The sequence below is a fragment of the Cheilinus undulatus genome, linkage group 16 (genome assembly GCF_018320785.1).
Source record: "Cheilinus undulatus linkage group 16, ASM1832078v1, whole genome shotgun sequence".
Taxonomy (NCBI): Eukaryota; Metazoa; Chordata; class Actinopteri; order Labriformes; family Labridae; genus Cheilinus; species Cheilinus undulatus.
Genome location: NC_054880.1, coordinates 4,133,952 through 4,160,880, shown reverse-complemented (window position 1 = coordinate 4,160,880; position 26,929 = coordinate 4,133,952). Strand labels below are relative to the sequence as shown.

At 37.5% G+C, this 26,929-nt stretch overlaps 4 protein-coding genes across 4 annotated transcripts; all 4 read left to right on the top strand.

The window, feature by feature from the left end:
- The first annotated feature begins 619 nt into the window (after window positions 1–619).
- On the top strand, window positions 620–6,609 carry LOC121524274 (gastrula zinc finger protein XlCGF57.1-like). The gene is made up of 2 exons (XM_041809587.1): window positions 620–754; window positions 3,491–6,609. Exons 1-2 carry the CDS (start codon window positions 730–732, stop codon window positions 4,921–4,923), a joined length of 1,458 nt encoding a protein of 485 aa, XP_041665521.1. The 5' UTR covers window positions 620–729; the 3' UTR covers window positions 4,924–6,609.
- Window positions 6,610–7,151: 542 nt separating this feature from the next.
- LOC121523220 (gastrula zinc finger protein XlCGF57.1-like) lies at window positions 7,152–14,085 on the top strand. Its single transcript, XM_041808009.1, has 2 exons — window positions 7,152–7,282; window positions 11,473–14,085. The coding sequence occupies exons 1-2, from the start codon at window positions 7,258–7,260 to the stop codon at window positions 13,164–13,166; spliced, it is 1,719 nt and encodes a 572-aa protein (XP_041663943.1). The 5' UTR covers window positions 7,152–7,257; the 3' UTR covers window positions 13,167–14,085.
- A 452-nt stretch (window positions 14,086–14,537) lies between these two features.
- Window positions 14,538–18,909, top strand: LOC121523221 (gastrula zinc finger protein XlCGF57.1-like). Its single transcript, XM_041808010.1, has 2 exons — window positions 14,538–14,669; window positions 16,840–18,909. The coding sequence occupies exons 1-2, from the start codon at window positions 14,645–14,647 to the stop codon at window positions 18,258–18,260; spliced, it is 1,446 nt and encodes a 481-aa protein (XP_041663944.1). The 5' UTR covers window positions 14,538–14,644; the 3' UTR covers window positions 18,261–18,909.
- A 3,177-nt stretch (window positions 18,910–22,086) lies between these two features.
- On the top strand, window positions 22,087–26,667 carry LOC121523483 (gastrula zinc finger protein XlCGF57.1-like). Its single transcript, XM_041808393.1, has 6 exons — window positions 22,087–22,144; window positions 22,211–22,361; window positions 24,300–24,304; window positions 24,485–25,591; window positions 25,844–26,138; window positions 26,544–26,667. Exons 1-6 carry the CDS (start codon window positions 22,087–22,089, stop codon window positions 26,665–26,667), a joined length of 1,740 nt encoding a protein of 579 aa, XP_041664327.1.
- The last annotated feature ends 262 nt before the right edge of the window (window positions 26,668–26,929 follow it).

Sequence of the window (26,929 nt, the reverse complement as noted above, 5' to 3'; positions counted from 1 at the left end):
AAAAAATATATACTATCTTCTTTGGTAAGAGTGGTTATTTTTCAAATTAAAGCTCTCCCCTTCGTCCCCCCTTACAGCCAGCCTTGTCTGCACAAGATTCCAGATTGTGCATGGCTGTGTTCAACCACCTTCAGGTACAGTGGGGGTCCCTCTTGCACCTTTATTTTTGGGGTCCTGGGCTGAAAAGGTTGAGAAGCACTGACTTACAGGACACTGAACAGTTCACCTCCATAAACTTTATTAATCTCTAGTCTAGTCTAGTCTGCGTCTAGTGAAGCCCAGTCTGGCAGTGCTGTCCCACTCCAAATCAAGAGCTTCACACACAACCAGAGTTTTTTCTCTTCACATGACACTTTCATTCATCAATTTTGGGATTTTTTTTACCTCTAGTTACTAGTTTGCTTTTTGAGTGTATTCTGATTGAGTCTTTTATGAGTACCCTTTTAAAAAGAGAAAAACTGGTTCTTTAAATATGGATTAAAAAATTGTTTTAATTGAGAGTATGACCTATGCTATAATCAAACGTTAGAGAGCTGAAGCTTAACTTTTATTGTGAAGGCCAGATGAATGAACAGGAAGTGTTTTTGTTTCCGGGTCCCGAATGCTACAACCTGCTAATCACAGCTAGCGTGTTTGGATGATACGGCGTTCTGTAGGAGAAGAGAAATCCTCGGAACGTGTTCAGAGTTGACTTTTCTCTTTCCTCGTTGACTCTTGGATGTTTGTAAAATGTCCGGGGTTCAGGAACTTTCAGGTTTGTTTTTTTCTCCTTTTATAAACTTGCGTACTGTAAATGAGAGCTGACGTTTGCATTAGCCACAGCTAGCTCCTGATAACAGCACAACGTTGCTTTTCCGAACCGTAAAAAAATCGTTTACTGACTCGTGCATCCTACAAAACGTCGTATTATCAGTGAAAACATTCATTTATTATCATTTAAAATATATATATATATATATATGTTTTATTGAAATACAAAGACATACAATTGTTAACAGACACAAACATACAAAACAATAAATGCAGACAAATAATAAATATGTAAATCGTAAAAGAGAAAATAATCATAAGAAACAAAACAAATATTTCCAAGGGGAAGGCAGTATCAACTTAGGGAGACAAGGCACTAAACTTAACTGTTACAAAATTTATGATATGAACAATATAGCTCGTGAAATTTTAAGTATTTCTTCATTCCTGCACACTCACATTGTGTAAATGTGTTTGTCTTATTTGCATGGTCTTTAATGCTTTGGTCATTTCTGACAACTTAATGGAGGCCATCTAGTTTCTGAGTTCTGATATGAAAGCCGGTAAGAAAGGTTTTGAGCCACTGAATTTACTTTTATAGATGTGATATTTGCCAGTAAAATTAAAAGATTTATAATAAAAGGTTTGTTTCGGTCCTTGTCTGTAAATCAAAATCACCAAAAACAATATCTTTACAACAAAAGGAGAAGTCTGGAATTAAATGTGTGTTAAAGAGAGTCATCATTTGTGACCAGAGTTCCTCTGTAAATGAACAAGTCCACCAAAAGGTGTGAGGTGGTCTCAAGTGAGTCGTTGCAAAATGAGCAGTTTATGTAAATGTCATGTTTATATTTCTGAAGGAACACTTTAGCGGGGTAAAATCTTTGGATGCGTTTGTATGTGATTTCTCTGACCTGATGAGAGTGAGCAGCCAAGGGAAGTCTGTGTTTCTCAGCAGGAAAACAGCTCCAGGGGGACAACTTCAAAAACAATTAAATATTCCTTTGCAGTCACAGGGATCTGGTACTTTTCCAAAAATTCAGCCTATCCATATAACTTACTGTTTTGATGAAGTAACTGGCTGACAAGCATCATATTATTGTCAATCCAGTTTTCAAAAAAACAATGATTTACTTTTGTAGAGAATATATTTTTTATTCCAGATAGAAAATTTATGGGGTTGAAAAGTTGTGTTTGAAAATTAGAGACCAGGCTAAGAGCATCTGTTTATGAAAGTTTGATTGTAATTTTATTGCTGTTAAAGTTACATAATAAGAAGAAATCTGGAGAATTGCTTATGTCTGTCTGTAACTTTGACTGTTCTGCTGCCTATCTTGGCCAGGGCACTCTTGAAAAGGAGATTTTCAAGCTCAGTGAGGTTTTCTCCTGGTTAAATGAAGGTTAGATAAAAATAATAAAAATTCCTGAGATGATGTTGTCAGTTAGGCAGCTGGAAATTAACAAAAAGTCAATTCTTGATTTTCTTGAGCCATTATAACTGGACCATGTTGCTGGTCATTCAGAAACAGCTTCCTCCACACATCAACAAGATGAAAATTTTCCATCAAACACTGTAGGATGGGATTCATGGAAATTAAGTTTCTTGGTGGCCATTGTTCTAATATAATGTTGATTGCTACGTTGAATTTAACCCTATAGAACCCATTGTAGCGCTGGCACTACGATTAGCATATTTATTTTCAATGGTGATGTATTTGGAACCAGCTAAGGTAGATCGACCATTCTTTTTGCATAAAAAATCTGAGGAGTTACGCTAACATTTCACACATTCACAATGTTTCAGAGCGCTTTTTCGTCGCAGTGATGGGTTTGTAAAAATACATAATAAAGTGCGCATAACAAAAATCTTTATAAACTAGACCATTGGTATTTGCTGCACTTCCTACATTGAAATAAACATCATCACATTGTGGGCATGATTCTAATGCCCCCCCCCCCCCCCACAACAGGTTGTCTTTTCAGTGGAATACACCAAAGAACTTAGCCTGCACACATACTCGCCCTCGCTCTCGTTTTACCCCTACTTTTTTTACAAAAACACTCAGACACACACCAGACATCCATCACACACACCTTTGACACACTTCACCACATATGTAGTTATGGAGCCGCAAAAACCTGGTCACGCCTAACGGTTTTACAGCTAGCGCAAAGCTTTCAAACTAATTACAGTATCAGATGAAGAGTCCAACTACTCATCTGGCTCGGGTTTTTTTTACAGGTTACAAAACTGACTATATCTCAAAAAGCAAGTTACGTACAGACTCCAAATACTTTTCTTGTGGTTCCAAAGGATATTGTGCAACTTTTTTACATTTACAGATTTGAGGGATACAGCTGTGCAATTTCTGTATTTTGAAATATATGTGAAAAAACAAAAATGATTTTTTTTTTGTTTGTTTTTTTAGGTTTATTGCACTTTTAAGCAGTTTATTGTAGTAGTTAAGATGTAAGTCAAGACATATTATTAAAACTTGGGATATTAGGGTTATATTGATGTAAAGCAAATAAAAATACTCCCAAAAATTGCACTACAGTATGTAAAAATGTAAGAATATGTCCTGGCGGACTTGCACAATGGTAGGTTTAAAGGGTTAATTTTTGTTTCTTATCCTTTTTTTCTGGAAACTTAAAAAGAACAAATAATGTCATATATCACTATTCCATATCTGTTTTAATGTGAAAACAGTTTTACTTATTGTGTGATTTTTTGTTTTAGTTTTTCCTGTGGAGGTCCAGCAGCTTTTAGTGAGTAAAGAAGAGGTTTCCACTGAGCAGCAGGAGAGTGACTCCAGTCTGAACCAGGAGATTACTGAGCCTCCACAGATTAAAGATGAACCAGAGGAATTGTGGAGCAGTCAGGAGGAAGAGCAGCATCACAGGCCAGAGAATGCTGATATTATCAAGTTCACTTTTGTTCCTGTCTCAGTGAAAATTGAAGAAGATGAAGAGAAACCTCTATTCTCACAGCTTCATGAAAGACAAACTGAACAGGGGGAAGGAGGATCTGATGGAGGGGACTGTGGAGGAGCAGGAGCAGTCAGGCTCTATGATGCAGAGAGAGATTTACAACTGGAGACTGTGGTCAAGACTGAAGACACTTCTGAAGCTGAGACTGATGACAGTGCTGATTGGATGGAGACAACAGATCACCATTCAGGTTTAAAGTCAGCAGAAAAGCCTAAAAATACGATAAAAACGATGGATAAGAAACCACATCACTGCTCTGAGTGTGGTAAAAGCTTTAAATTTGCAGGTCAACTAAGAGAACATATTAGAATTCACACAGGAGAGAAACCCTTTGACTGCTCTGAGTGTGGTAAAAGATTTTCGCGGCAGGAAATTTTGACCAAACATAAGAGAATTCACCTTCAAGAGAAAAACTGTGGCCAGTCTGATTGCAGTAAAATACTTCAAGAGACCAAAGACGTGTTACTTCACACTATACAGAAACCCTTTAGCTGTTCTGAGTGTGGTAAAACGTTTCACCATAAAAGTAATCTGAACAAACATAAGAGAACTCATTTAGGAAGGAAACCTTTCAACTGCTTTGAGTGTGGAATAAGTTTTACACGCAAGGGAAATCTGACCAGACACATGTCTATTCACACTAAGGAGAAACTCTTGGACTCCAGTTTGAGCTGCTCAGAGTGTGGAAAACGGTGTAAACACAAACACAATCTAACTGAACATATGTTGGTTCACAATAGACAGGAGCTCCTCAGCTGTTTTGAATGTGATAAAAGATTTAGTCTTAAACATCATTTGATAAGACATATGAGAACACACTCTGGGGAGAAACCCTTCAGCTGCTCTGAGTGCAGTCAAAGATTTACCCAACAGGGTACTCTGACCAGACACATGCTAGTTCACACTAGAAAGAAACCCTTCAGCTGCTCTGAGTGTGGTGAAAGATTTAGTCACAAAACGACTTTGACCAGACACAGGAGAACCCATACTGGCGAGAAACCCTTTGACTGCTCGGAGTGTGGTAAACGATTTAGCCAAAAAGTTTCTCTGACAAAACATATATTAGTTCACACTGGACAGAAACCCATAAGATGTTTAGAGTGTGGTAGAAGGTTTATCCGACAAGATTCTCTAACCAAACATATGTTAGTTCACACTCAAAAGAAGGACGAATCTCTTTGACTGATCTCCATGTGTTTGAAGATTCTCTAAAAAGTCTTATCAGGTATTTGAAAGGGCTTAGAAACTATAGGCTGGTTTAGACCAAAGGTTTCCTTCAATATATCAGTGAAGGATTCACTAGTTTGATAATATCAGACTTAAGAGGCTCTTCAAAACCAACTGAGGAGAAAATTGAGAAATAAACAGGAGCTGATGGGAGAGAACAGTGGGAGATCAGAACCAGTTAGGAAATTCTATCCAGAGAGACATTTACAACCAGAAATTGAGGTCTATTATGACTACTATGAGACTGAGACTAAAGACTTTGATGATGATTGTACATCTGTGCTACAGTTATATATCTTTAAATATTAAGCAAAAATGGGTTATCCACTGTTAATATCATCAATGGTCTGAAGTAAATGGTACTACAATCTGATAACTGTGGTGGTTTGAGTATTAACAATTAATTGAAACATGATATTTCTGGTCTTTCCAGAGTTTTGATGCCTTTAAAGAAATGCTGAAAGTTGTGTATGCTGTGAGATTATTTCTGTTTTCTCATGAAAGAGGTATGATGTTTAATTTTCTTTCACTTTCCATTACGTATATATTCCGGTCAGAATCTGGTGTTGGCTCTTAGAGCAAGTTGAATCCATGAAATTCCTACATGAGAAGTTTGATGCCTGCCTCACTTTTTCTCCGCATGCTAAATCTGTCCAGAAGAAGCGCTACAGCGCCTCCACCTGCTGAGATAAGGAAGGATTTTTATTGTTAGCAAACACTTTTTAAAACACATGGTTAACCATTCACAAATTGAATCCATTCTCACCTTCAACATCTCATCCTGGTTCAACTCCCTCACCATTAATGATAGAGCAAAACTATCCAACAAAATCACTGGTTCACCCCAAACTCTTCTCTCTGAAATGTACACCCGTTCTGTTATCCAGAGAACCACCCTGATTTCAAAGGACTCCTCTCACTCCAGTGCAACTCTTTCCAGCTACTGGCTCCAGCCACGTGAGTTAAAAATACAAGGTTTCATGACCCAGAAAAAAAAAAAAATCCTTCATCCTTTCTACAATAACCATCCCAAGCAATATAAAATAGACTCTCCCACCCATAACTCCCCTGTTAAATAAGGAATTAACTGATTAACCACTTTTGTGGACTGCTGAGTTCCATTTTACTTACTGCTCCCAGGCCTGATTACTGCCAGTTTGTTGAATCCAGAAATTATTTAAATATAATCAAAGAGCCATTATCCACCGATGGAGAAAACTTGAAGCAGTGTTGAACCTTCCAAGGAGTGCTCAGTCTACCAAAACTACACCAAGAGAGCATCAACGACTTGTCACAAAAGAACCCAGAACAACATTTAAAAACCTGCAGGCTTCGCTTGACTCAGTTAAGATCAGTGTTTAAGACTCAACAATAAGAAAGAGACTGGGAAAAAATAACATTCATGGGAGTTTTAAGGCCTAAACCACATGTCAAAAAAAATTTTCTCTCTCTTTTTTTTAAAGTTTTTCAATCAGTCTATTTAATTAACTCCCGCTCAAGGTTCCCTGATGTCTGCTCAGCTGAGACCTGCTGACTGATGCATAAATACAGTATATCAGTAAAAATGTTTACTTTAACATGGAAGTCAAATAGAAAACATCTTGAAAAGGAAATGTAAGATATTGTTAAACCATTAAGACAACCAAGAAAGTAGATTTAATTTAACAGAAAAACATTTTAAAACATTTCTCTGTATTATGCTTACAGATTTTTTCATCTATTGGAGAATATAATCTACTTGACCATAACATAGGTCCAGAAGTTATTATTATTGTTTTTATATTTTTGTAATTTGTGTTTTGGTATTACTTTATTATTTTTATTAAAGAAAAAAATCTTCACGAAAAAATTTTTTTTTTATTTCTTTGCAATTAAAAAACATGATCTTTAAAAAAAAAGGGTTAACAAAAGGGTTAACTGTAAACTATCAAGTCAAATAAACAATTGTAAATCTGTTTTCCAATGCTACTCCACTCTTTGTGTAGTATATACTGTGGTTTTAACAAGTATCCTTATAATGGGAACACGTATATTTGAAAGATGGAAAGATGTTTAACTGTTTTTATTAGAGTATAATAGAACGTTACATATCCCAACCACCCCTTTTATTGTGAAGGCCGGATGACTTCACAGGAAGCGGTGTTTTTGTTTCCGGGTCTTGAATGCGTTTCCTACCACGTTCATTTAGTGTGTTTGGATGATCCAGCGTTATGTCGGAGATGAGATATCCTTGAAATGTGTTCAGAACTGACTTCTCTCGTCCTTCTTTGACTCTTGGATGTTTGTAAAATGTCCGGGTTTCAGGATCTCTCAGGTTTGTTTTCTTCCTCCTTTTATGAACTTGCTCGCTGTAAATGAGAGCTTAGCCTTTAGCTAACGTTATCGCAACAGTGTTAGCTGCAGCTACTTCCTGAAAACAGTACAACTTTTCTTTCTGAACAAAGTCTTATTGTGAGTGAAAAGACTCATTTATTCCTTTGAAAATGTGCTGCATGTCTTATTCCCGTACATCCAGTTAGCGCCACGTGTCTGTGAGTGTGAAGCAGGGCTTTTTACCGTTTTAACTAACAGGTGTGTGATGTTGCGCAGCAGTCCCATTTCCGCATCACAGTTAGAGGCTCTCTAACTGTAGATGTATGATGCCAACAATAACATTTAGGTAAGAATGATGAGTGTCTACCTAAAAAAAAAAACATCTTTTTTAATCCAGTATCATTCTGTAAAATCTAAGTGTTCTCCAACTCTCCACATCCTTCTAAAATCATAGTACATTATGTTGAAGATGACTAATTTCATGTCTGCTTCCTAAAAAGAGGGGAAACGTCTGATGGGTGTTTTTTTTTTTTACAGCTGAATTTCATGGACAGGATATGGAGTATGTGTAAAACTTTACCACAGAAAGTGTTGTTTTTTTTAGGGATTCAAACAAACTGGGGAAAAGTGATTACAGATATATTTCAAGAGCAGTTTTTGAGGAGACTCGCCCTGATTTCTCTGCAAGAAATACCACCGTGGAAGCTGCATTGGTCATGAAATTGCTGCGGGTCCAACAGGGTTTCATCTTACCTATCCGTACCAAAAAAGTGGAGCTACACACACAACAACAGGGGGTTGTACTGACGTCACGTTAGCGCGCGACACGGCTGCTCAGCTGCTCGTCTCCGGGCTGCAAAACAGGAAGTCTGCTCTGTGAGGAGCGGGCGAAAACGGGAGAAAAACGGACTAATGTCTGCGAGATATTTGGACTCGACGGAGATCCAAACTGCTTCCTAGTCTATTTTGATATCTGGCCACATCTCAAGTTTCCTGACGTTTATCTGGACCTGATTTTAAGAACACAAAGCAGAGCCCAAAGGCTCTCACCAGTCTGGTCTATCCGTGATGGATGTGAAAATAAATTCATGCTGAAGTTTTGTGAATACTAAGCCTTAGAACAGTCGATTCTCTGTAGTGCAACTGGTTATTAATCTACTTCTTACTCTAGGTAAGCTGTGAAAAAATCACTCTGTGGTTGTTGAACATGCTCGTAAAACTTCGGACTGAAGCCTATTTTAAAACGTACCGAAGAGTATTAGGGCCACTGAAAACTTTGAGACGATTTTGTTTTTTCACTTATGAGAAAAAAATCAGAATCCTGAGATTTAAGTTAAAATTCTTAGAAAAAAGTCAGAAGTCTAAAAAAAAAAAAAAAAAAAAATTGAGACGATTTTTTTTCACTTGTGAGAAAAAAGTCAGATTTCTGAGATTAAAGTCATAATTCTGACTTTTTTTTCTCAGAATTCAGATTCTAAAAAAAATTTTGAGATGATTTTTTTTTACTTGTGAGAAAAAGGAGTTCTGAGTTTAAAGTAAAAAAAAAAAAACAGAATTCTAAAAAAGATTTTGAGACCATTTTTTTCACTTATGAGAAAAAAGTCAAAATTCTGAGTTTTTTCTCAAAATTTTGACTTTAAATTCAGAATTATGACTTTTTTCTCAAGTGTAAAAATAAATTTCATCTCAAATTTTATTATAATCTGAATTCAGAGAAAAAAGTCAGAATTCTGACTTTAACCTCAGAGTTCTGACTTTTTTCCTCAGGATTCAAGATTCTAAAAAAAAATTAAAGATTTTTTTTTTTTTGCTTGTGAGAAAGAATTCTGAGTTTAAAGTCAAAATTCTGAAAAAAAAATCAGAATTCAGAATTCTAAAAAAGATTTTGAGACGAAATGTATTTTTTTTCACTTGTGAGAAAAAAGTCAGAATTCTGAGTTTAAAGTCAGAATTCTGACCTTTTTCTCAGAATTCTGACTTTTTTCTCTAAAGTGAAAAAAAAATTGTCTAAATTTTTTTCAGTGGCCCTAATACTCTTTTGTAAAAATGAAATCAGTGCACTCAGGATTTGAATTAATCAAGTTTGATTTTAACACCAGCTAAACTTTTACCTTATATTTAATGTGGCAAATTCTCACAGAACAGCTCTGAACTTTCATATTTTGTCGTATAAATTGTTCCAGACTAGACATATTCACTTATTAACGTGCAGTCACGACCCAAACCATCTCTGTACACGTATTCCATCAGCTGAGGAGCTGCACTGACAGTGGTTAACATAATTAAAATGTAGTTAATTTTTAAAAAGCCTTTTCAGCTGAAATAAAGCTGTTTAATGCTCATTTACTACTTATTCCTGTCACTCATCCTTTCTGTAACTCTGCGGCTGGACCAGCAGACTCACGCTGACTGACTTCATATGCATGCTTTTACCGCCTGCCCACCAAGTGAGGGCACGGGTGTCTGTGGAAACACAAACTATTTTGGGGTTTAGCATACCAAACTATACCAAACTGTACTGAATCAAACCAGACCCCCTGATAGAAACACAGCTATAATAAGGCTAGAGCTGACTGTGATGGAATCAATCAAATGTTAGGGAACAAAGGATTGATATTGTTCTTTTACAATATAAAGACTTAGAAAGGTAAGTCTGATAGGTGGATACATTTTAATTCATAAATAAGAGAGTATGTGATATTAAAATAAGTAGAAATATGTGGAAAATAAAACGTTCTGATATACAGTGCAACAAACATTTATTTGGTACACCTGGATGTGATGATGCACTTGCTCCATGCATCCCGATCAAAGTGTATTGTCTGTCTGCTTCACCGCAGACAAACAGTGTGACATTTTGTAAAAGCTCCATTAAAGGATTGCATGCACATAAACTGCATAAGAGTCAAGAAGTCACAGTCTTATTTATAAAACACAAGAGCATTAATGTTGACCTTATTGTGTCACTGGCCTATGAACATCTACACTGGTGTGATGCTGTGCACACAGAGACACTGAGCCATTATGCTGTCATTTGAGCAAAGAAATCACCCCCTTTCCACACAAACTAGAAACCTTGCAAAATGTTTTTATTTAATAGACAAGGACAGTGACGTTTGTACTCAAGAGCTGGTGGGAATGCACAGCAGTTTTTATGACACTTGCAAACACAAGAGTAATCAGGACAACAATTCCACCCCTCTGATAAAAGGTAGATCTGTAAAGCTTATACCTCCACTTTGATAGAAATTCAAAGTTGAAGGGATGGTTTTTTTACTGTGAACTTTTGGAGCTCCTCAGCTCTGGAAGCAGCCAAGCACATTTCCAGTTCAATGTTTTCTTTTGTAAAACTGTAAATATTAACAGTCTCAAACATCAAGTCCCCATCCACATGGAGACAAAAATGATATATTGCTGTTTTGTTTTGAAAAAGTTTTCCGCAAAGACGGGATTGTTTCAGGATATATCCGCACAAGGACGGAACCACTGAAAACGCTGTAGTGCATATGCCTGTGCATGGCGCTGTATTGCTGCCACGGAAATGCACCAAAAGAGAGAAGAAAATCACAGAAAACTGACAAAGTTTCTTCTAGTTGCCTTTCTGGTTGTTCTCTGCAGTATTTAAGAACATATGGTGTGTGCGTTTCTCGGTGGTGGCAAAGAAGCATCATATTTTGCTGTAAAGCCATAACAAGCTCAGTAGCTTCTGCAGCATGAACACAACCCTGTAGCCTGCCATTGTTGTTTTGGCTGGACCTGTGCAGGTGTCTTAAGAGAGCTACGCTATGTGTGACATAATCATTTCAAGAAACGGTAGTCGTTTACGGATTTGTGCACTCTGGGGCCCGTTTTCAAAAAGTATCTTTTACAGTCACCCAAAAAACGGTTTTTGTGTGGATGAAACTCCAATACGACAAAAAAATTCTGCATATGCTCCTGAATTCGTGTGGACGGGGCTCTAGAAATGGTGATAAAAAATTTCATGTTGAACAGAGTCTAGACTTCACCTAAAAGTAAACTTTCCTAACATGTCTTTTTTTTTAAATTTGGCATTACATGAATAAAAATTTCATTGATTGAAGGAAAATGTTCTTTTTGCAACAAACATGTACAACCTATAATTTCAAATATCACTTTTCAATGGTCTTGATATATACTGAGTTTCACTAAAAATATGCTTCTTTATTTTAGTTTTTCCTGTGGAGGGGGATCAGCTTTCAGGAAGTAAAGAAGAGGTTTCCCCTGAGCAGCAGGAGGGGGATTCCGCTCTGATCCAGAAGATTATTGAGCCTCAACAGATTAAAGATGAACCAGAGGAATTGTGGAGCAGTCAGGAGGAAGAGCAGCATCACAGGCCAGAGAATGCTGATATTATCAAGTTCACTTTTGTTCCTGTCTCAGTGAAAATCGAAGAAGATGAAGAGAAACCTCTATTCTCACAGCTTCATGAAAGACAAACTGAACAGGGGGAAGGAGGATCTGATGGAGGGGACTGTGGAGGAGCAGGAGCAGTCAAGTACTTTGATCCGGAGCCAGATTTACAGCCAGAGTCCGAGATCAAGAGTGAAGTCTCCTCTGAGGCTGAGACTGATGACAGTGCTGATTGGATGGAGACAGCTAGACACCCTTTAGGTTTAACTGCAGAAGAAAACATCAAAAATAAGAGGGTGAAGACTTCTAAAAAACCACATCACTGCTCTGAGTGTGATAAAAGCTTTAAATTTGCATGGCGACTAAGAGAACATATGAGAATTCACACTGGAGAGAAACCCTTTGTCTGCTCCCAGTGTGGTAAAAGATTTTCACGGCAGGAACTTTTGACCAAACACATGAAAATTCACACAAGACGGAAACCTTTTGACCACTCTGAGCATGGTGAAAATTTTAAACTGACTAAACACGTGTCAGTTCACACTAGACAGAAATCCTTTAGCTGCTCTGAGTGTGGTAAAACATTCAGCCGTAAAGGTAATCTCACCACACACAGGAGAGCCCATTCAGGAGAGAAACCATTTAGATGTTCTGATTGTGGTAAAATGTTTAACCATAAGAGTAATTTCACCAAACACAGAAGAGTTCATTCTGGAGAGAAACCCTTTAGCTGCTCTGTGTGTGGTAAGAATTTTAAACAGCAACACCATGTTACATTTCATATGAGAATTCACACAGAAGAGAAACCCTTTAACTGCTATGAGTGTGGCAAAAGTTTTCGCAGCAATGGAAATTTGACCAGACACATGTTTTGTCACACTAGAAAGAAAGTCTTCAACTCCACTGAGTGCAGGAAGGGATTGAGCCCTAAAGATCAAATGAGAAAACAGAAGAAACCTCACAAAGCAGAGAAGCAATTCAGCTGCTCTGACTGTGGAAAAAGTTTTAAACACAAATTAATTCTCAAAAGACATATGTTAGTTCACACTGGACAGAAGCGCTTCAGCTGTTTTGAGTGTGGTAAAAAATTTAGCCATAAACATCACGTGACAAGACATATGCTAACGCACTCTGGGGAGAAACCTTACAGCTGCTCTGAGTGTGATCAGAGATTTTCTCAACAAGGTTCTCTGAGTAGACACATGCTGGTTCACACTAAAAAGAAACACTTTAGATGTTCTGAGTGTGGTCAGAGATTTAGTCACAAAACAACTTTGACCAGACACAGGAGAACACATACAGGAGAAAAACCGTTTGACTGCTCAGACTGTGGTAAAAGATTCACCCAAAAGAATTCCCTAAAATTACACGTGTTAGTTCACAGTGGACTGAAACCTGCTAGATGCCCTGACTGCGGTAAACGATTTATTGAACAAGATTCTCTGATCAAACATAGGTTAGCTCACACTCAAAAGAAAAGTGAAACTCTTCAACTGTCCTGTGCTAAAAGATAGTCAGAAATGTCCTATCTAGCATTTGTGCAGATTTTTTTTTTTTTTTTTTGCCATTTTTTTTTTTTTTTTTTTTTTTGCCATTTTTGACCAAAGGTGTCCATCAGTTAATGTTTCACAAGTGCAATGACGGTCATGCTTCAGAGGCTCTTCAAACCAAACTGAGGAGAAAATGTATTTTCTTTTTTGCTTAGAGTAGTAAGATAGGCTTTTGTTTCTTTGCTTTTGCTAAAAAACTCAGTAAGTTGTAAACTCTAGGTTAGAGTCTCTTTGTGTTCTCCTTTTCCACTTTTGCACAGCACTCATTTAGTCCTTAGTTGCCTCAACTTTGTCATAGTTAAAAATCTTCCTTTTGGCAATAAATAACTTTAATTTAACCCCTTAATGTCTGTGCTTTAAGTTACTTCCCTTTCTTCTGACTAGCTGGTCGAAACATATGGTCAGTGTTGATGATTCAACAGAGACTGGGCAAAAATGGCATCCATAGGAGAGTTCCATAACCAAAACCACTGCTGACCAAAAAGAACAAAAGGTCTCATCTCACATTTGCCAAAAAACATCCTGATGATCCCCAAGACTTTTTGGTAAATATTCTGTGGACTGACGAAACAAATGTTGAACATGTCAAAGAAAAATGTCCTTCACTTCTTGAATAGTTTATTGATCTACGAAGACATATTGACTGACGCATGAATATAGTATAACAGTAACAATGCTTACTTAAAAAATTAGGTCAAATGGACAATGTCTATAAAATAAAATCTAAGATATTTTTTAACCAGTAAATCCACAGCGAATAAAAAGTAAATTTCATTAAACATAAAACTACAAGTATTCAATACAAGTACAATTATTTATAGAAATTAGGAAATAATTTTGTTCTCAACATTTCTACTCAAACATATACGTATAATAATATTATTAAACCATGCTTCATGAACAATGTACACTTGATGTGCTTTTTCTGAGTGATATGCATTTTTTAAACTTGTTTATGTACTTTCTATCTTTAGAATATGTTTGATTTCATGCATTTTCATTCTTTATATGCTCGACGTCATTGTAAATGAGGGCTCGCCCTCAATGATTTTAAGTCTAAATAAAGAATAACAAAAAGATGAATAAAATAAACAAATAATTGTACATCTTTTTTTGTTACTTGTCAACGTTGTGAATGGAATATGGCTGTCTATTAAGAGAATCCTTAAAATGGGAAAACGAGTACATGAAAATTGAACTTTTGTTGATTTGTTCTTTTAAAGAGTATAATAAAAATGTCGGATATATGGAACTCCGCTTTTATTCTGAAGGCCAAATGAGTGTACAGGAAATGGTATTTTTTTATTTCCGGGCCTTGACGGCTCTCTTGCTTAGCACAGTTAAGGTTTTTGGGCGATCAAGCGTTTCGTAGGAGAAAAGAAATTCATGACAGAGTTCAGTTGACTTTTCTCTTTCTTCTTTGACTCTTGGATGTTTTTAAAATGTCCGGGTTTCAGGATCTTTCAGGTTTGTTTTATTCCTCCTCCTATAAACTCGTTTACTGTAAATGTTTCAGAGAGCCGTAGCTAACTGTTCACATAACAGCTCGGTGTTAGCCGCAGCTAGCTCCTAAACATCAGACATGCTGACTATGATGGAATTAAACTCATGTTGAGGAACAGAAGATGATTGTTTGTTTACAATACAACGAGGCGAGTCTGATGGTGAATGGGTTTTTATTCTGAAATAAGAGATTACGTGAAATTAATGGAAATAAACTGTCTTCTTGAAACACGAGATACTGATCTCAGTGTTGCACTCGAGTCAAGGACTCGGTCTCGAGTCCGACTCCAGTTTTGATTTGGAGAATTCGTGACTTGTTTTGGGCCCGAGTGCTGATGACTCGGTCTTGGACTCGAGCTTTAACAGGACTCGAGGAGGAAGAGGAGGACTCGAACCTTTTTTTTAAGACTTTTTAATTCCGTAATATTTGTTGTTTTTTGTTTGAGAAAATCTCTAATAACTGATCAGTGTTCATGCAGCGCCCAGCACGTGCGTTCGCCTGAATGCGCGTTCACGTGAGTCTAACCTGCTGTCTGTTAAAACACCCAGAGGAGAGAAGGCAGGAGTAGCGGGCGAGCCTGGGTCTGTGAAGCAGCATCATGGGCGTAGCCCAGGGGGGGAAAGGGTGCTTATTCCCCGGGCCCAAAGTAGGGAGGGGCCCTTGAGATTACTGTATGGAAGCCCATTTGGGTCAAATAAAAAAGAAAAAAAAGTGAACGTACTGCAATTCTTGAAAAAAAAAAAAAAATTGTCATAATTATGAAATAAAAGGTCATAATTGAAAGATAAAAAAGTCATGATGATGAGATAAAAAGTCAGAGTTAGAGGAAAAAAGTAATGATAATGAGATACAAAGTCAAGATTATGAATTAAAAAGTCAGAATTATGACATGTAAAGTTATAATTGACTAAATGACATATTATCTCATAATTTCGACTTTGTATTTTTTAATTTGATTTTTTTTTTTATCTCATAATTTTAAATTTTTAATCTCATGATTGTGACTTTGGATTTCTTTTTATATTTCCGTACTTCCACATTTTTCTTTTTTAAGTGGTGGAAACGGGCTTCAATATGCCTACAATGAAAAGTGTGTTATTTAATTTTTTTTAAAAATTAGTGTCATTATTGTACCAAAAATGACCAAATGAATTAGTCAACAGACTGAAATTTGTATCAAAGGGAGAAAAATACAATTCTGGGGTGCCCCTGTCTTGAAAATGTCCAAATAGTGTCCAGCACTACAAAATAATGCAAGTAAATTTACCCTAATTTAGCCAGAGTAAAAAAATGCTCTTAAATTGGGAAATCATGGTCAAAAATACACCAAAATGCATATATATATATATATATATTTGTGAAATGATTCAACATTTGTTGCTTCACTAGCTGGCTAAGGGGAGCCCTTTGTAATATTCTTTCAAGGGGTCCTAAATCCCTAGTGATGCCCCTGAGCAGCATGACAGAGAGAAGAGCTGATTACTTGATAAGTATCTTCAACCTGTGGCTCTTCTCTGTATTCCCACTGTAATCTTTACAAGAAATTAAAATGAAATGCAGTTGGCCTACCTTTGAATTGCAGAAAATCTCCATCAGCTTCTGAATAGCTTAGACTCCTGATATTTGCTGCCTTTTGCTGCCATACAGTAATCCTCCTCAGTCTTGGACAGGGTGATATAAACCATGTAGTGAGTCCCTTTAGTTAAAAATATCAATCCAGAGTTGAAATCTGCATTTACTTCGGCGAGATAACACTGATTAGTGAGCTAAACAAGGTGGCATAAAGTAGAATTATGATGTGTTTAAAGACAGCTCAGACTTTAGAGCATTAAAGGGGGATGAAGTTAAGACCGTTTATGATGGGATCAAATGTCACACTGAGAAAATCAGAATTTTAGTTCTTAGCAAGAAATCTGAATAAATCCAGTCTTTTTAAGGAGAAATATTTACTTAATTAGCAGTTTAAGATAGATGTAAAGCATGAGTTCAGTTAAAAACATGTCTCATTTTTCCACCCTAAATACACAAATAATCTTTTTAATATAATATTATTGATGAAGAGTGTGATCATTAATGAGTGTTAATACAAGAGGATAAAAACAGTTTTAATAAAAGTGTGCTTCTGTATTTTAGATTCTCCTGAGGAGGCCCAAAAGCTTGCAATAACCAAAGAAGAGGTTTCTCCTAAGCAAAAGGACAGCGGCTACAGTCTGAACCAGCCGATTACGGAGCCTTCACACATTAAAGAGGAACCAGAAGAACTGTGGAGCAGTCAGGGGGGAGAACATCTTCACTGGCCAGAGAATGCTGCTATTATCAAGTTCACTTTGGTTCCTGTCCCTGTGAAGATTGAAGAAGATGAAGAGAAACCTCAGTCCTCACAGCTTCATCACAGACAAACTGAACAGATGGAAACAGGAGCTGATGGAGAGGACTCCTCTGGGGCTGAGACTGATGACAGTGCTGATTGGACACAGACAACTAGACACCTGTCAAGTTTAACTGCAGAAGAAAACATCAAAAATAAGAGAAGAAAGACGAAATCACATTGCTGCTCTGTGTGCGGTAAAATATGTAAACAGAAAGGGCATCTAATGGAACACATGAGGATTCACACAGGAGAGAAACCCTTTGGCTGCTCTGAGTGTGGTAAAAGATTTTCCTGGCAAGGAGTTTTGACCCAACACATGAGAATTCACACAGGGGAGAAACCCTTCAGCTGTTCTAAGTGTGGTAAAAGGTTCTCCCGACAGGGATTTGTGTCCACACACATGAGAACTCACACAAAAGAGAAAATCTCTGGTTGCTCTGAGTCTGATGAAAGATTTACCCAGACCAACAACATGTTAGGTCACACAACAGAGAAGCCCTTTCAATGCTCTGATTGTGGTAAGGGTTTTAGTCATAAAGACAATCTGATCAAACACAGGAAAACTCATTCAGAAGAGAAACCCTTTAGCTGCTCTGAGTGTGGTAAGAAATTTAAGCTTAGACATCATGTCACATACCATATGAGATGTCACACAGGAGAGAAACCCTTTAGTTGCTCCGAGTGTGGAAAAAGTTTTAATCGCAATGAAAATCTGACCAAGCACATGTTTTTTCACACGAGAGATAAACTACTTTCCTCCACTGAGTATAGGGAAGGATTTAGCCTTAAAGATCAAGTGATTAAACCAATGAAAACTCAAAAAACAGCAAAACTCTTCAGCTGTTCTGAGTGTGGAAAAAGTTTTCACCGCAAAAATAATCTGTCCAGACATATGTTTGTTCACACTAGACAGAAGCCCTTCAGCTGCTCTGAGTGTGATAAAAAGTTTAGCCTAAAAACTACTTTGACCAGACACAGGAGAACGCATACGGGAGAGAAACCCTTTGACTGTTCTGAGTGTGGTAAAAGATTTACCCTTAAACATCATCTGACGGTTCATTTGGTAACACACTCGGGAGTCAAAGCCTTCAGCTGCTCAGAGTGTGGTCAAAGATTTACCTTACAAAGTTCTCTCTCCAGACATATGCTGGTTCACACTGGACAAATGAGAGAGGCTCTTTAACCACTCTATGTGTGTTAAAGGACTTTCTGAAAAGTCTCATCAACACTTGACAGAACTTACAAATAATTTTGCAGCAATGTTTTCCTTGGATACATCAGTGAGCAATGCACAAGTGTTATGACAGTCAAACTTCAGAGGCTCTTCAAAACCTAATCTAGGAGGAAATGGAATCAGAAACAAGAGCTGATGGAGAGGACTGTGGTAGATCAGAACCAGAGAAAAAGGCCAAGACTGACAGATCTTCTGAACCTGATATCCAAGACTGTGAAGATGACTGTAAGGAGATCAGAGAACATCAGTAAATTTAAACTTTGAGAAATTATGAATGCCCCTTGGTGATATGAGCTGGTACACTGTTGAGACACCACTCTTGAGTATCGTGTAGATAACCCATATCAACATTAAATGTTATATCTGTTGCCAATGATTATAACTGTTTTACACTTGTCTGATTTTTGACACAAAACATTCACTGTTTAAAGCTTTTACTGAAAAAAGCACTTTAATGCCCAAACTCTAACAAGAGGGCCATCTCTCCACAAAACCTCAGTTTTGCCCCCAAACTTGCAGACATGATGCATATTCTGCCCCTTTCATTTTTTTCTTATTCTTCCAACTTTTTTTTAATATGTGTATTGAATGAATTTAACAACAGGGTTCAAACATTAAAGATTTAAAAAATTAAATGTAAGAAATCAGAGTTGTTGTGCTTTATTTAAAACAGGTTTACCTACTTTAGTCATAGAACAAACAGATCAACCCAACACAACCCCAAATTACCCTCCCATTCTCAAACAAACAATTGTAATGATAAGAAGAAAAATAATAAAAAATGAAAAAGATATACCAAACCAACAAAAAACAGAAAGGTGGGTGAGGCGGGACTCTTCAAATTAAGGTGTCTATCTGGGTTAGAAATTTGATATAAGAAAAAAAGGGCTCCCAAATGTTATGGAATGTTTTGGCAGAATCTCCTGCAGAGAATTTGTTTGTTTGTTTGTTTGTTTGTTTTTAATGGGTTTGGAATTGCATTCTTCCAACCTTACTGGATCTGTGTCTATACCGGCAAACCTTTAAACAGATTCTGCATCGGGTGTTGACATGGATCTATTTAGCCTGGAAAGATTGTTTTCACTCACACCACAGCAGAGTTAATTTTGGCAGCTATTTTTATTTTAGTCTTGGTTTTAGTCTTTAAATTAAGTGCAATTTAGTTTTAATCACATTTTAGTCATTTGTGTTCATTAAAGTTTTAGTCTAGTTTTAGTTGATGGAAATTCAAAACATTTTAGTCTAGATTTAGTCCTTAAAAATCCTCATATTTTAGTAGTATTAATCATGGTAGTGTGTTCTCTGCATTCTGCCAAACCTGGGGTCCCTGCTTTCTACAGCCGAGAGGCAGAATAGCTACAGCTGCATTGTTTTTTTGTTTTTTTTTTTTGGACAGATTTACCCACAGTGGAGAAAAAATGTCTGACGAAAACTACATTACATTTTAGTCTAGTTTTAGTCATCTTGACAAAAACTAAACTTAGTTTTTGTCACTTTTAGTCATCACAGATCTATTTTGGGTAATTTTAGTCTAATTTTTGTCATGAAAAAAGGCTGTTGACAAACATTTTCAGTCATAGTTTTAGTCAACAAAATTAACACTGCACCACAGGGCAGAAAACCTCCCAATTTTGAGAGATGCTGTAAATACCGAGCCTTTTAGGCCTGGGTTTCAGAGGATCCTACCACAGTTACAGAACAGTATGAAATGGACATATTTTCCATTAACACATTGGCAAATTGTATTCCTTGAGTCACTATGAGCTGATAGATGAACGTATGAATGGATTATAAAACCCTGTATAAGCCAAATATCATTTCTAGAGCAAGCTTGCTTATTTGAGCCACAGTGTACTGTAGTTAGTTTTAAGCAAATGTGTTATCTACTCTTAATGTCATCAGTAGGTCTGAAGTAAATAGTAATTCAAAGTACTAACTGTAGTGGTTTTAGTGTTAATACTTAACTGAAACACAGTCTGGTCTTTTGAGTGTTGTGATGTTTTATAATAATGATAACTTTATTTATATAGCACCTTTAAAAACAAATGTTTACAACATGCTTTAACAGACATAGCAAAAGCAAGAACTCAGGGATTCACAAGATAAACAAATCACTAATAAACCAAACAAAGTCATGATAATCAAACAGAAAGTCAGAACAAACTGAGACACAGATGTCTATGATATTAGCATAATTGAAAGGAAAGGGAAAGACATAGATGGTCTTGAAGGCAGTTAAAGTAGTAAAAGATGAAAATATTTAGGGAAAGACAGTATGATGTTATATGAAAGTAAAATCATGAACACACAGATAAGAAGATGGCATCACATCATTAGCAATAAAACACAAAAAAGATGATTAATAGCAGATAAAAAGTGAAGGAACAGGTACAAAAAAAAAAAAAAAACGAAATAAATAAAACTAAATAAAATTTGAATTTGATCAGATGTTAATAAGATGGCCACGGAAGGAAAGGTCAAGGTTATTTGCAGTGAAAGCAACAAAATGAATAAAAGAGTGATAATGAAATAAGTTAAAGAAAGCGTCACATAAAGGCAAGTCTTATATTAATGACAAATTTTGTATTTGCTATAATATTACCTACTTTTTCTGCTGACTGAGACATGACTGTTTAATTTACTTGTATATTTTGTTTGTATATCACTAAGCATCTGGTGTCAATTTTTGGAGCAGGTTGAGTTTTTCAAATCCCCATTGACTGGAAACTATCAAATCAAGTAAATAATTAAATTTAAATTTAAATATTTTTATGTATCTATTTATGTATTTATTTAATTTTGGTGTCTGATCAGCTCCTTGAGTGGATTCTGACTGTCAGTGACAGTCCAATCCAAAGATGGATTTTGTTGCTTTGTTTTGATTTAAAAAGAGTATAATCAGAAGTTGTGTAGTAAAAGATGTTTTATTATGAAGGCCAGATGTGTGTATAGGAAGTGGTGTTTTTATTTCCGGGTTTTGGCGGACCTTTTCCGCCGGGTTCGGTTTATGTGTTTGGACGATTCAGCATCTTGTAGGAGAAGAGAAATACTCAGAGAAATGTTCAGAGTTGACTTTTCTTTTACTTCCTTGCCTCTTGTATGTCCGTAAAATGTCCGAGATTCGGGATCTTTCAGGTTTGTTTTCATTCTTTTTCTTTACACTTTTTATTTACCTTAAATGTAGCCTTTAGCTAACGTTCACATCTACATAGTACAGCGTTAGCCACAGCTAGCTCCTGATAACTTAGATTTATCGAGAGTAAATTACGAGTTAAAACTAGCAGTGTGATCAAAGTGGTTATCAAAGAATAACTATCATCTGTAGATTTTTTGATGCGCTTCATTTTGAGATTTCAAAGACTTCACGGTCTCTTGAATCCATCTCCTGGATTTTGATGTAAGCTTTTTTCTGGGCCCCAAAAATACATGTAGACTGGTTTTACAAACTCACATGAACCATAAAAGAAGACCCGAGTCGTGAAGCTCACGTATAGAGCTAGTCCTCTGTCCCACAGCAAAGGAGTCTGCTTCCTCTGTCCCAAATCTGGAATCTGGCCTGCCTCGTTGGGATCAGCTGCAGCAGGTAGTGATGCACAAACAGGTTTTTTTCAACCAATAATTTCCTACTTCTGATGACTAAAATAACCAGTATTTTCTTAGGTAAACTTTCTCCAGTGTTCAAATGCCTTCGGAATCAGCCATAGGATGGAGACCCATCAGGTCCCTGTATTACCAAAGCAAGAGCTGTGTGTGCATCCTAAGCACAAAGTCGGACATGTTTCTGGTACATGTCGGCCTCCGCCAGGGCTGCTCCTTCATGGACAGGATCTCAGGTCGCATTTGAGGGGAGGAGGGTTTTTGGTTTGGGGACCTCAGAATTTCATCTCTGCTTTTTGCAGATGATGTGGACCTGTTGGCTTCTTCTGCTGCAGACCTTCAGCAGACACTGGAGAGGTTTGTAGCTGAGTGCAAAGAAGTTGGGATGAGGGTGAGCACCTCAAAATCTGAGGCCACGGTTCTCTGCCAAAAACGATGGATTGCTTCCTCCAGGTAGGGAGTGAGTCCTTGCCTCAGGTGTAGAAAGTCAGGTATCTTGGGGTTTCGTTCACAAGTGAGGGTAGAGTGGAACATGAGATCGACTGGCTGATGGTGCAGTGTCAGCAGTTCTGCAGATGTTGTAACGGACTGTTGTGATGCAGAGGGATCTGGACCGGAAGGTAAATGTCTCAATTTACTGGTCGATCCTTGTTCTAACATGGTCATGAACTTTGTGTAAAGACCAAAAGAATGAGATCGTGAGTTCACTTGGTCAAAATGAGATTTCCTAGGAGGGTGGCTGGCCTCAGCCTTAGAGATATGGTGAGGAGCTTGGCCATTCAGAGAAACTGTTCCTTTGTGCCAAAATAACCAGTTGAGGTGGTTCAGGCATCTGATTAGGACTCTTCCTGACCACCTCCCACTGGAGGTCTCTAGGCACGCCCAATTAGGAGTAGACCCCAGGGTAGAGCCAGAACATGTTTGAGGGGTTATTTATATCTCATCTGGCCTGGGAAGGCCTTGTAATCTCCAAGGAAGTGCTGGAAAATGTCGACGGGGAGAGATGTCTGGGTTGACTTGCTTAGCCTGCTTCCACTGTGACCCGGCTTTGGATAAGCAGAAGATAATAGTTGGATGGAGCAGTGGTTCTCAACCTTTTCAGCCCACGACCCCCAAAATAAAGGTTCCAGAGACCGGGGACCCCACTGTACCTGAAGATGGTTAAACAGTCATGCACATTCAAGAATAGTCATGTGCAGATAAGGCCGTCCATTAGGGAGATAAAGGGGAGAGCTTTCTGGCACCCAACCCAACTGGGGGCCCATGGAGGCCAGCAAAATGTTACGATGTCATTTTAGCAGACACTTTAATCCAAAGTGACAAATGTTTGAGAGCAAGAAAAAAAAATTATGGTCAATTGTAAAGTTAAGCCGTGATATTCATATTTTATATTTAACCTGAAAAAATAACCTCTCCTATTAAAGAAACAATCTTTTTTGATCATTTGTTAATTAAAAAGCCTCTGAAAAATATAAATCGCTTTGTTAAAAAATAACTAAAATGGATTAAAAATGCTGAAATGGTTAAAAATGGCCAAAAAAAAAAAAAAATTAAAAAATGGTGGAAAAGGTGGTGAAACTGGATTTTAAAATTAGCACAAATGGGTTAGAAGTGGCAAAAACAGGCATAACTAGTGGTAAAATTGAGTTTTAAAAGTGGCTGTTATGGCTTTAAATTGGCAAAAATGGGTGGAAATTTGGTGAAATGCGATGAAAAAACTATATAAACTTGCAATAAAAGGTTACTGATAAAGGAAAAAAAATAGGCAGACAATGGCAGAAATTAGTTAAACTAACAAAAATTGGCATGTCATTCAGTGAAATGTGATTAAAATGGGAAAATTGGGTGTAAAAAGTGTAAAAGGGGGTTAGTAGTGGGTCAATCATTGGTCGTAAGAGTCAAGAATTGGTTCAGAAGGCAAAAATAGGCAGAAAAAAAGGAGGTCCTGACCCCAAGGTGGAGAACCCCTGGGATGGAGGATGAAGACCCTGCTGTATTTTTGTGGAACATGTTTACAAGTCCAATCATGTTATCCTCCTCAAAAACACTGATAAACATTTACACTACTGAGGCAATGTTTTATATGTTGTTACCTCTTCTTCTACTTCACATACCACCTTGCAAAACATGTAGTCCTAGTCACGTGAGGATTTAAATGCAAAGTCCTCCAACAGCCAGGTTTTTACCTCTATAACTACCAACGAATTGGTGCTTCTCACACTGGGCAACCCCAGAAATGTTAGAATAAGTCATTGATGATCATTTAAAAATTTGCATTAGTGCATTAATCACTGAGGAAGCTGACAAACTATGGTAAAAGATTGCATGGTAAAAAGAGAGGGCCCTGGATTTCCCTTTTAAGTAAAATTTCCTGATATAACTTTTGTTTAGGTTAGGTTAGGTTAGGTTAGGTTAGGTTAGGTTAGGCACAATATCAATAAAAATTGATCATGGATCAAAGAGAAATGTCCTTTGTGGGAAACTTGTTAAACTAATGCCATCAATCATAACATTTATGTTTTCATTTTAGTTTAAAAACAAAACAGTTTTACTAAATGTGTGCTTTTGTATTTTAGTTTTTCCTGTGGAGTTCCAACAGCTTTCAGCGATTAAAGAAGAGGTGTCCCTTTATCAGCATGACAGAGGCTCCAGTCTGAACCAGGATATTACCAATTATCCACAGATTAAAGATGAACCAGAGGAATTGTGGGGTAGTCAGGAGGGAGAGCAGAATCACTGCTCAGAGAATGCTGATATAATCAAGTTCACTTTTGTTCCTGTCCCTGTGAAGCTTGAAGAAGATGAAGCGAAACCTCAGTCCTCACATTTTCATGAAACAGGTGCTGATAGGGAGGACTGTGGAGGAGCAGGAGCAGCCAGGTACTTTGATCCAGAGAGAGATTTACAACCAGAAACTGTGGTCAAGACTGAGTACTCATCTGGGAATGAGACTGATGACAGCACCAATTGGAAGGAGCCAACAGAGCATCAGTCAGGTTCAAACACAGTGGAAAACATTAAAAAGAAGAGAGGAAGGACTAATAAGAAATCATATCGCTGCTCCGAGTGTGGAAAAATATGTAAACAGAAATGGCATCTAATAGAACATAGGAGAATGCACACGGGTGAGAAACCATTTTGCTGCACAGAGTGTGGTAGAAGATTTTCCTGGCAAGGTGTTTTGAACAAACACATGAGAACTCACACAGGGGAGAGACCCTTCAGCTGTTCTAAGTGTGGTAAAAGATTTTCCAGACGGGGAATTTTAGCCACACATGTGAGAATTCACTCTGGAGAGAAACCCTTCAGCTGTTCTATATGTGGTAAACGATTGTCACGGCGGGGAGCTTTGACTAAACACATGAGAATACACTTAGAAGAAAAACTTTCTGGCTGCCCTGAGTCTGGTGAAAGATTTAACCAGACCAAACACATGTTGGTACACACAGTACAGAAACTCTTTCAATGCTCTGACTGTGGGAAAAGGTTTAGTCATAAAGGTTATCTGACCAAACACAGGAAAACTCATTCAGGAGAGAAACCCTTTAGCTGCTCTGAGTGTGGCAAACAATTTAAGCATAAACATCTTGTCACATATCATATGCGAAGTCATACAGGAGAGAAACCCTTTGACTGCTCTGAGTGTGGAAAGACTTTTAATCGTAATGGAAATCTGACCAGACATGTGTTTGTCCACACGAAAAAGAAACTCTTCAACTCTAAAGAGTGCAGGAAAGAATTTAGCCCTGAAAATCAAGGGGCAAAACAGATAAAGACTCGCACAGGAGAGAAACACTTCAGCTGCTCTCAGTGTGAAAAAAGTTTTAACCGTAAAACGAATCTGTCCAGACACATGTTAGTTCATACTAGACAGAAGCTCTTCAGCTGCTCTGAGTGTGATAAAAAATTTAGCCTTAAAACTACTTTGACCAGACACCAGAGAACTCATACAGGAGAGAAACCATTTGACTGCTCAGAGTGTGGTAAAAGATTTGCTTCTAAACCTAATTTGAAAAGACACATGAGAACTCACTCTGGGGACAAACCCTTCATATGCTCTGAGTGTGGTCAGAGATTTACCCAAAAAGTTTCTTTGGCCAACCATATGACAATTCACAATAGACAGAAACCTTTTAGCTGCTCTGAGTGTGGTAAAAATTTTACCCTCAAGCATCATCTCACAAAACATATGAGAACTCACTCTGGAGACAAACCCTTCAGCTGCTCTGAGTGTGATCAGAGATTTGCCCAAAAAGTTTCTTTGGCCAACCATATGACAATTCACAATAGACAGAAACCTTTTAGCTGCTCTGTGTGTGGTAAAAATTTTACCCTCGAACATCACCTGACAGTGCACATGATAACACACTCAGGAGACAAACACTTCAGCTGCTCTGAGTGTGGTCAGAGATTTGCCCTACAAGGTTCTTTGACCAGACATATGTTAGTCCACACTGAACAAAGGAGAGAAACTCTTTAACCGCTCTTACTTTGTTAAGGGACCCTCTGAAAAAGTCTTATTGAGCACTTGACAGGTTGTCTGTTTTTGAACAAAGGGTTCCTTCGCTATATCGCTAACTAATGAACAAACATAGTGATGGTCAGGTTTCAGAGCCTCTTCAAAACCAAACATAGGAGGAAATGGAGGGAGCTCATGGAGATGACGGTGGACGATCAGAACCAGATAGGAAATCTGCTCCAGAGAGACATTTATAATCAGGGACTGGGGTCAAGACTGAAGATTCTTCTGAACCTGTGATCGAAGACTATACTGACGATTGTAAGGAGACCAGATATCATGATGTCATGTATATCCCTTTGTGATATGAGACGTAATGCTGTTGAGTTTCCACTCTGTGTATCAGAGAGACACACCATATTACAAATAGAATACTTCATCATTTGCAAAGAAGTTGCAGATGGTTTCAAAATATCTCGTCTGATGTTTGACCCAAATCATTCAATGGTTTGAAGCTTTTAAAGTATCAAAGCACATTCATGTCCAACCACCTCCCCACAAA

Bases quoted from the DNA above. Each gene is read 5' to 3' on its own strand.
- LOC121524274 (XM_041809587.1), top strand. From the start codon at position 730: ATGTCCGGGGTTCAGGAACTTTCAG. The intron at 755-3,490 runs GTTTGTTTTTTT...TTTTTGTTTTAG, and splicing joins CGGGGTTCAGGAACTTTCAG to TTTTTCCTGTGGAGGTCCAG.
- LOC121523220 (XM_041808009.1), top strand. From the start codon at position 7,258: ATGTCCGGGTTTCAGGATCTCTCAG. The intron at 7,283-11,472 runs GTTTGTTTTCTT...TCTTTATTTTAG, and splicing joins CGGGTTTCAGGATCTCTCAG to TTTTTCCTGTGGAGGGGGAT.
- LOC121523221 (XM_041808010.1), top strand. From the start codon at position 14,645: ATGTCCGGGTTTCAGGATCTTTCAG. The intron at 14,670-16,839 runs GTTTGTTTTATT...TCTGTATTTTAG, and splicing joins CGGGTTTCAGGATCTTTCAG to ATTCTCCTGAGGAGGCCCAA.
- LOC121523483 (XM_041808393.1), top strand. From the start codon at position 22,087: ATGTTTCTGGTACATGTCGGCCTCCGCCAGGGCTGCTCCTTCATGGAC. The intron at 22,145-22,210 runs GTCGCATTTGAG...TGCTTTTTGCAG, and splicing joins CTTCATGGACAGGATCTCAG to ATGATGTGGACCTGTTGGCT. The intron at 26,139-26,543 runs GTGTGATCAGAG...AACCAAACATAG, and splicing joins AAACCCTTCAGCTGCTCTGA to GAGGAAATGGAGGGAGCTCA.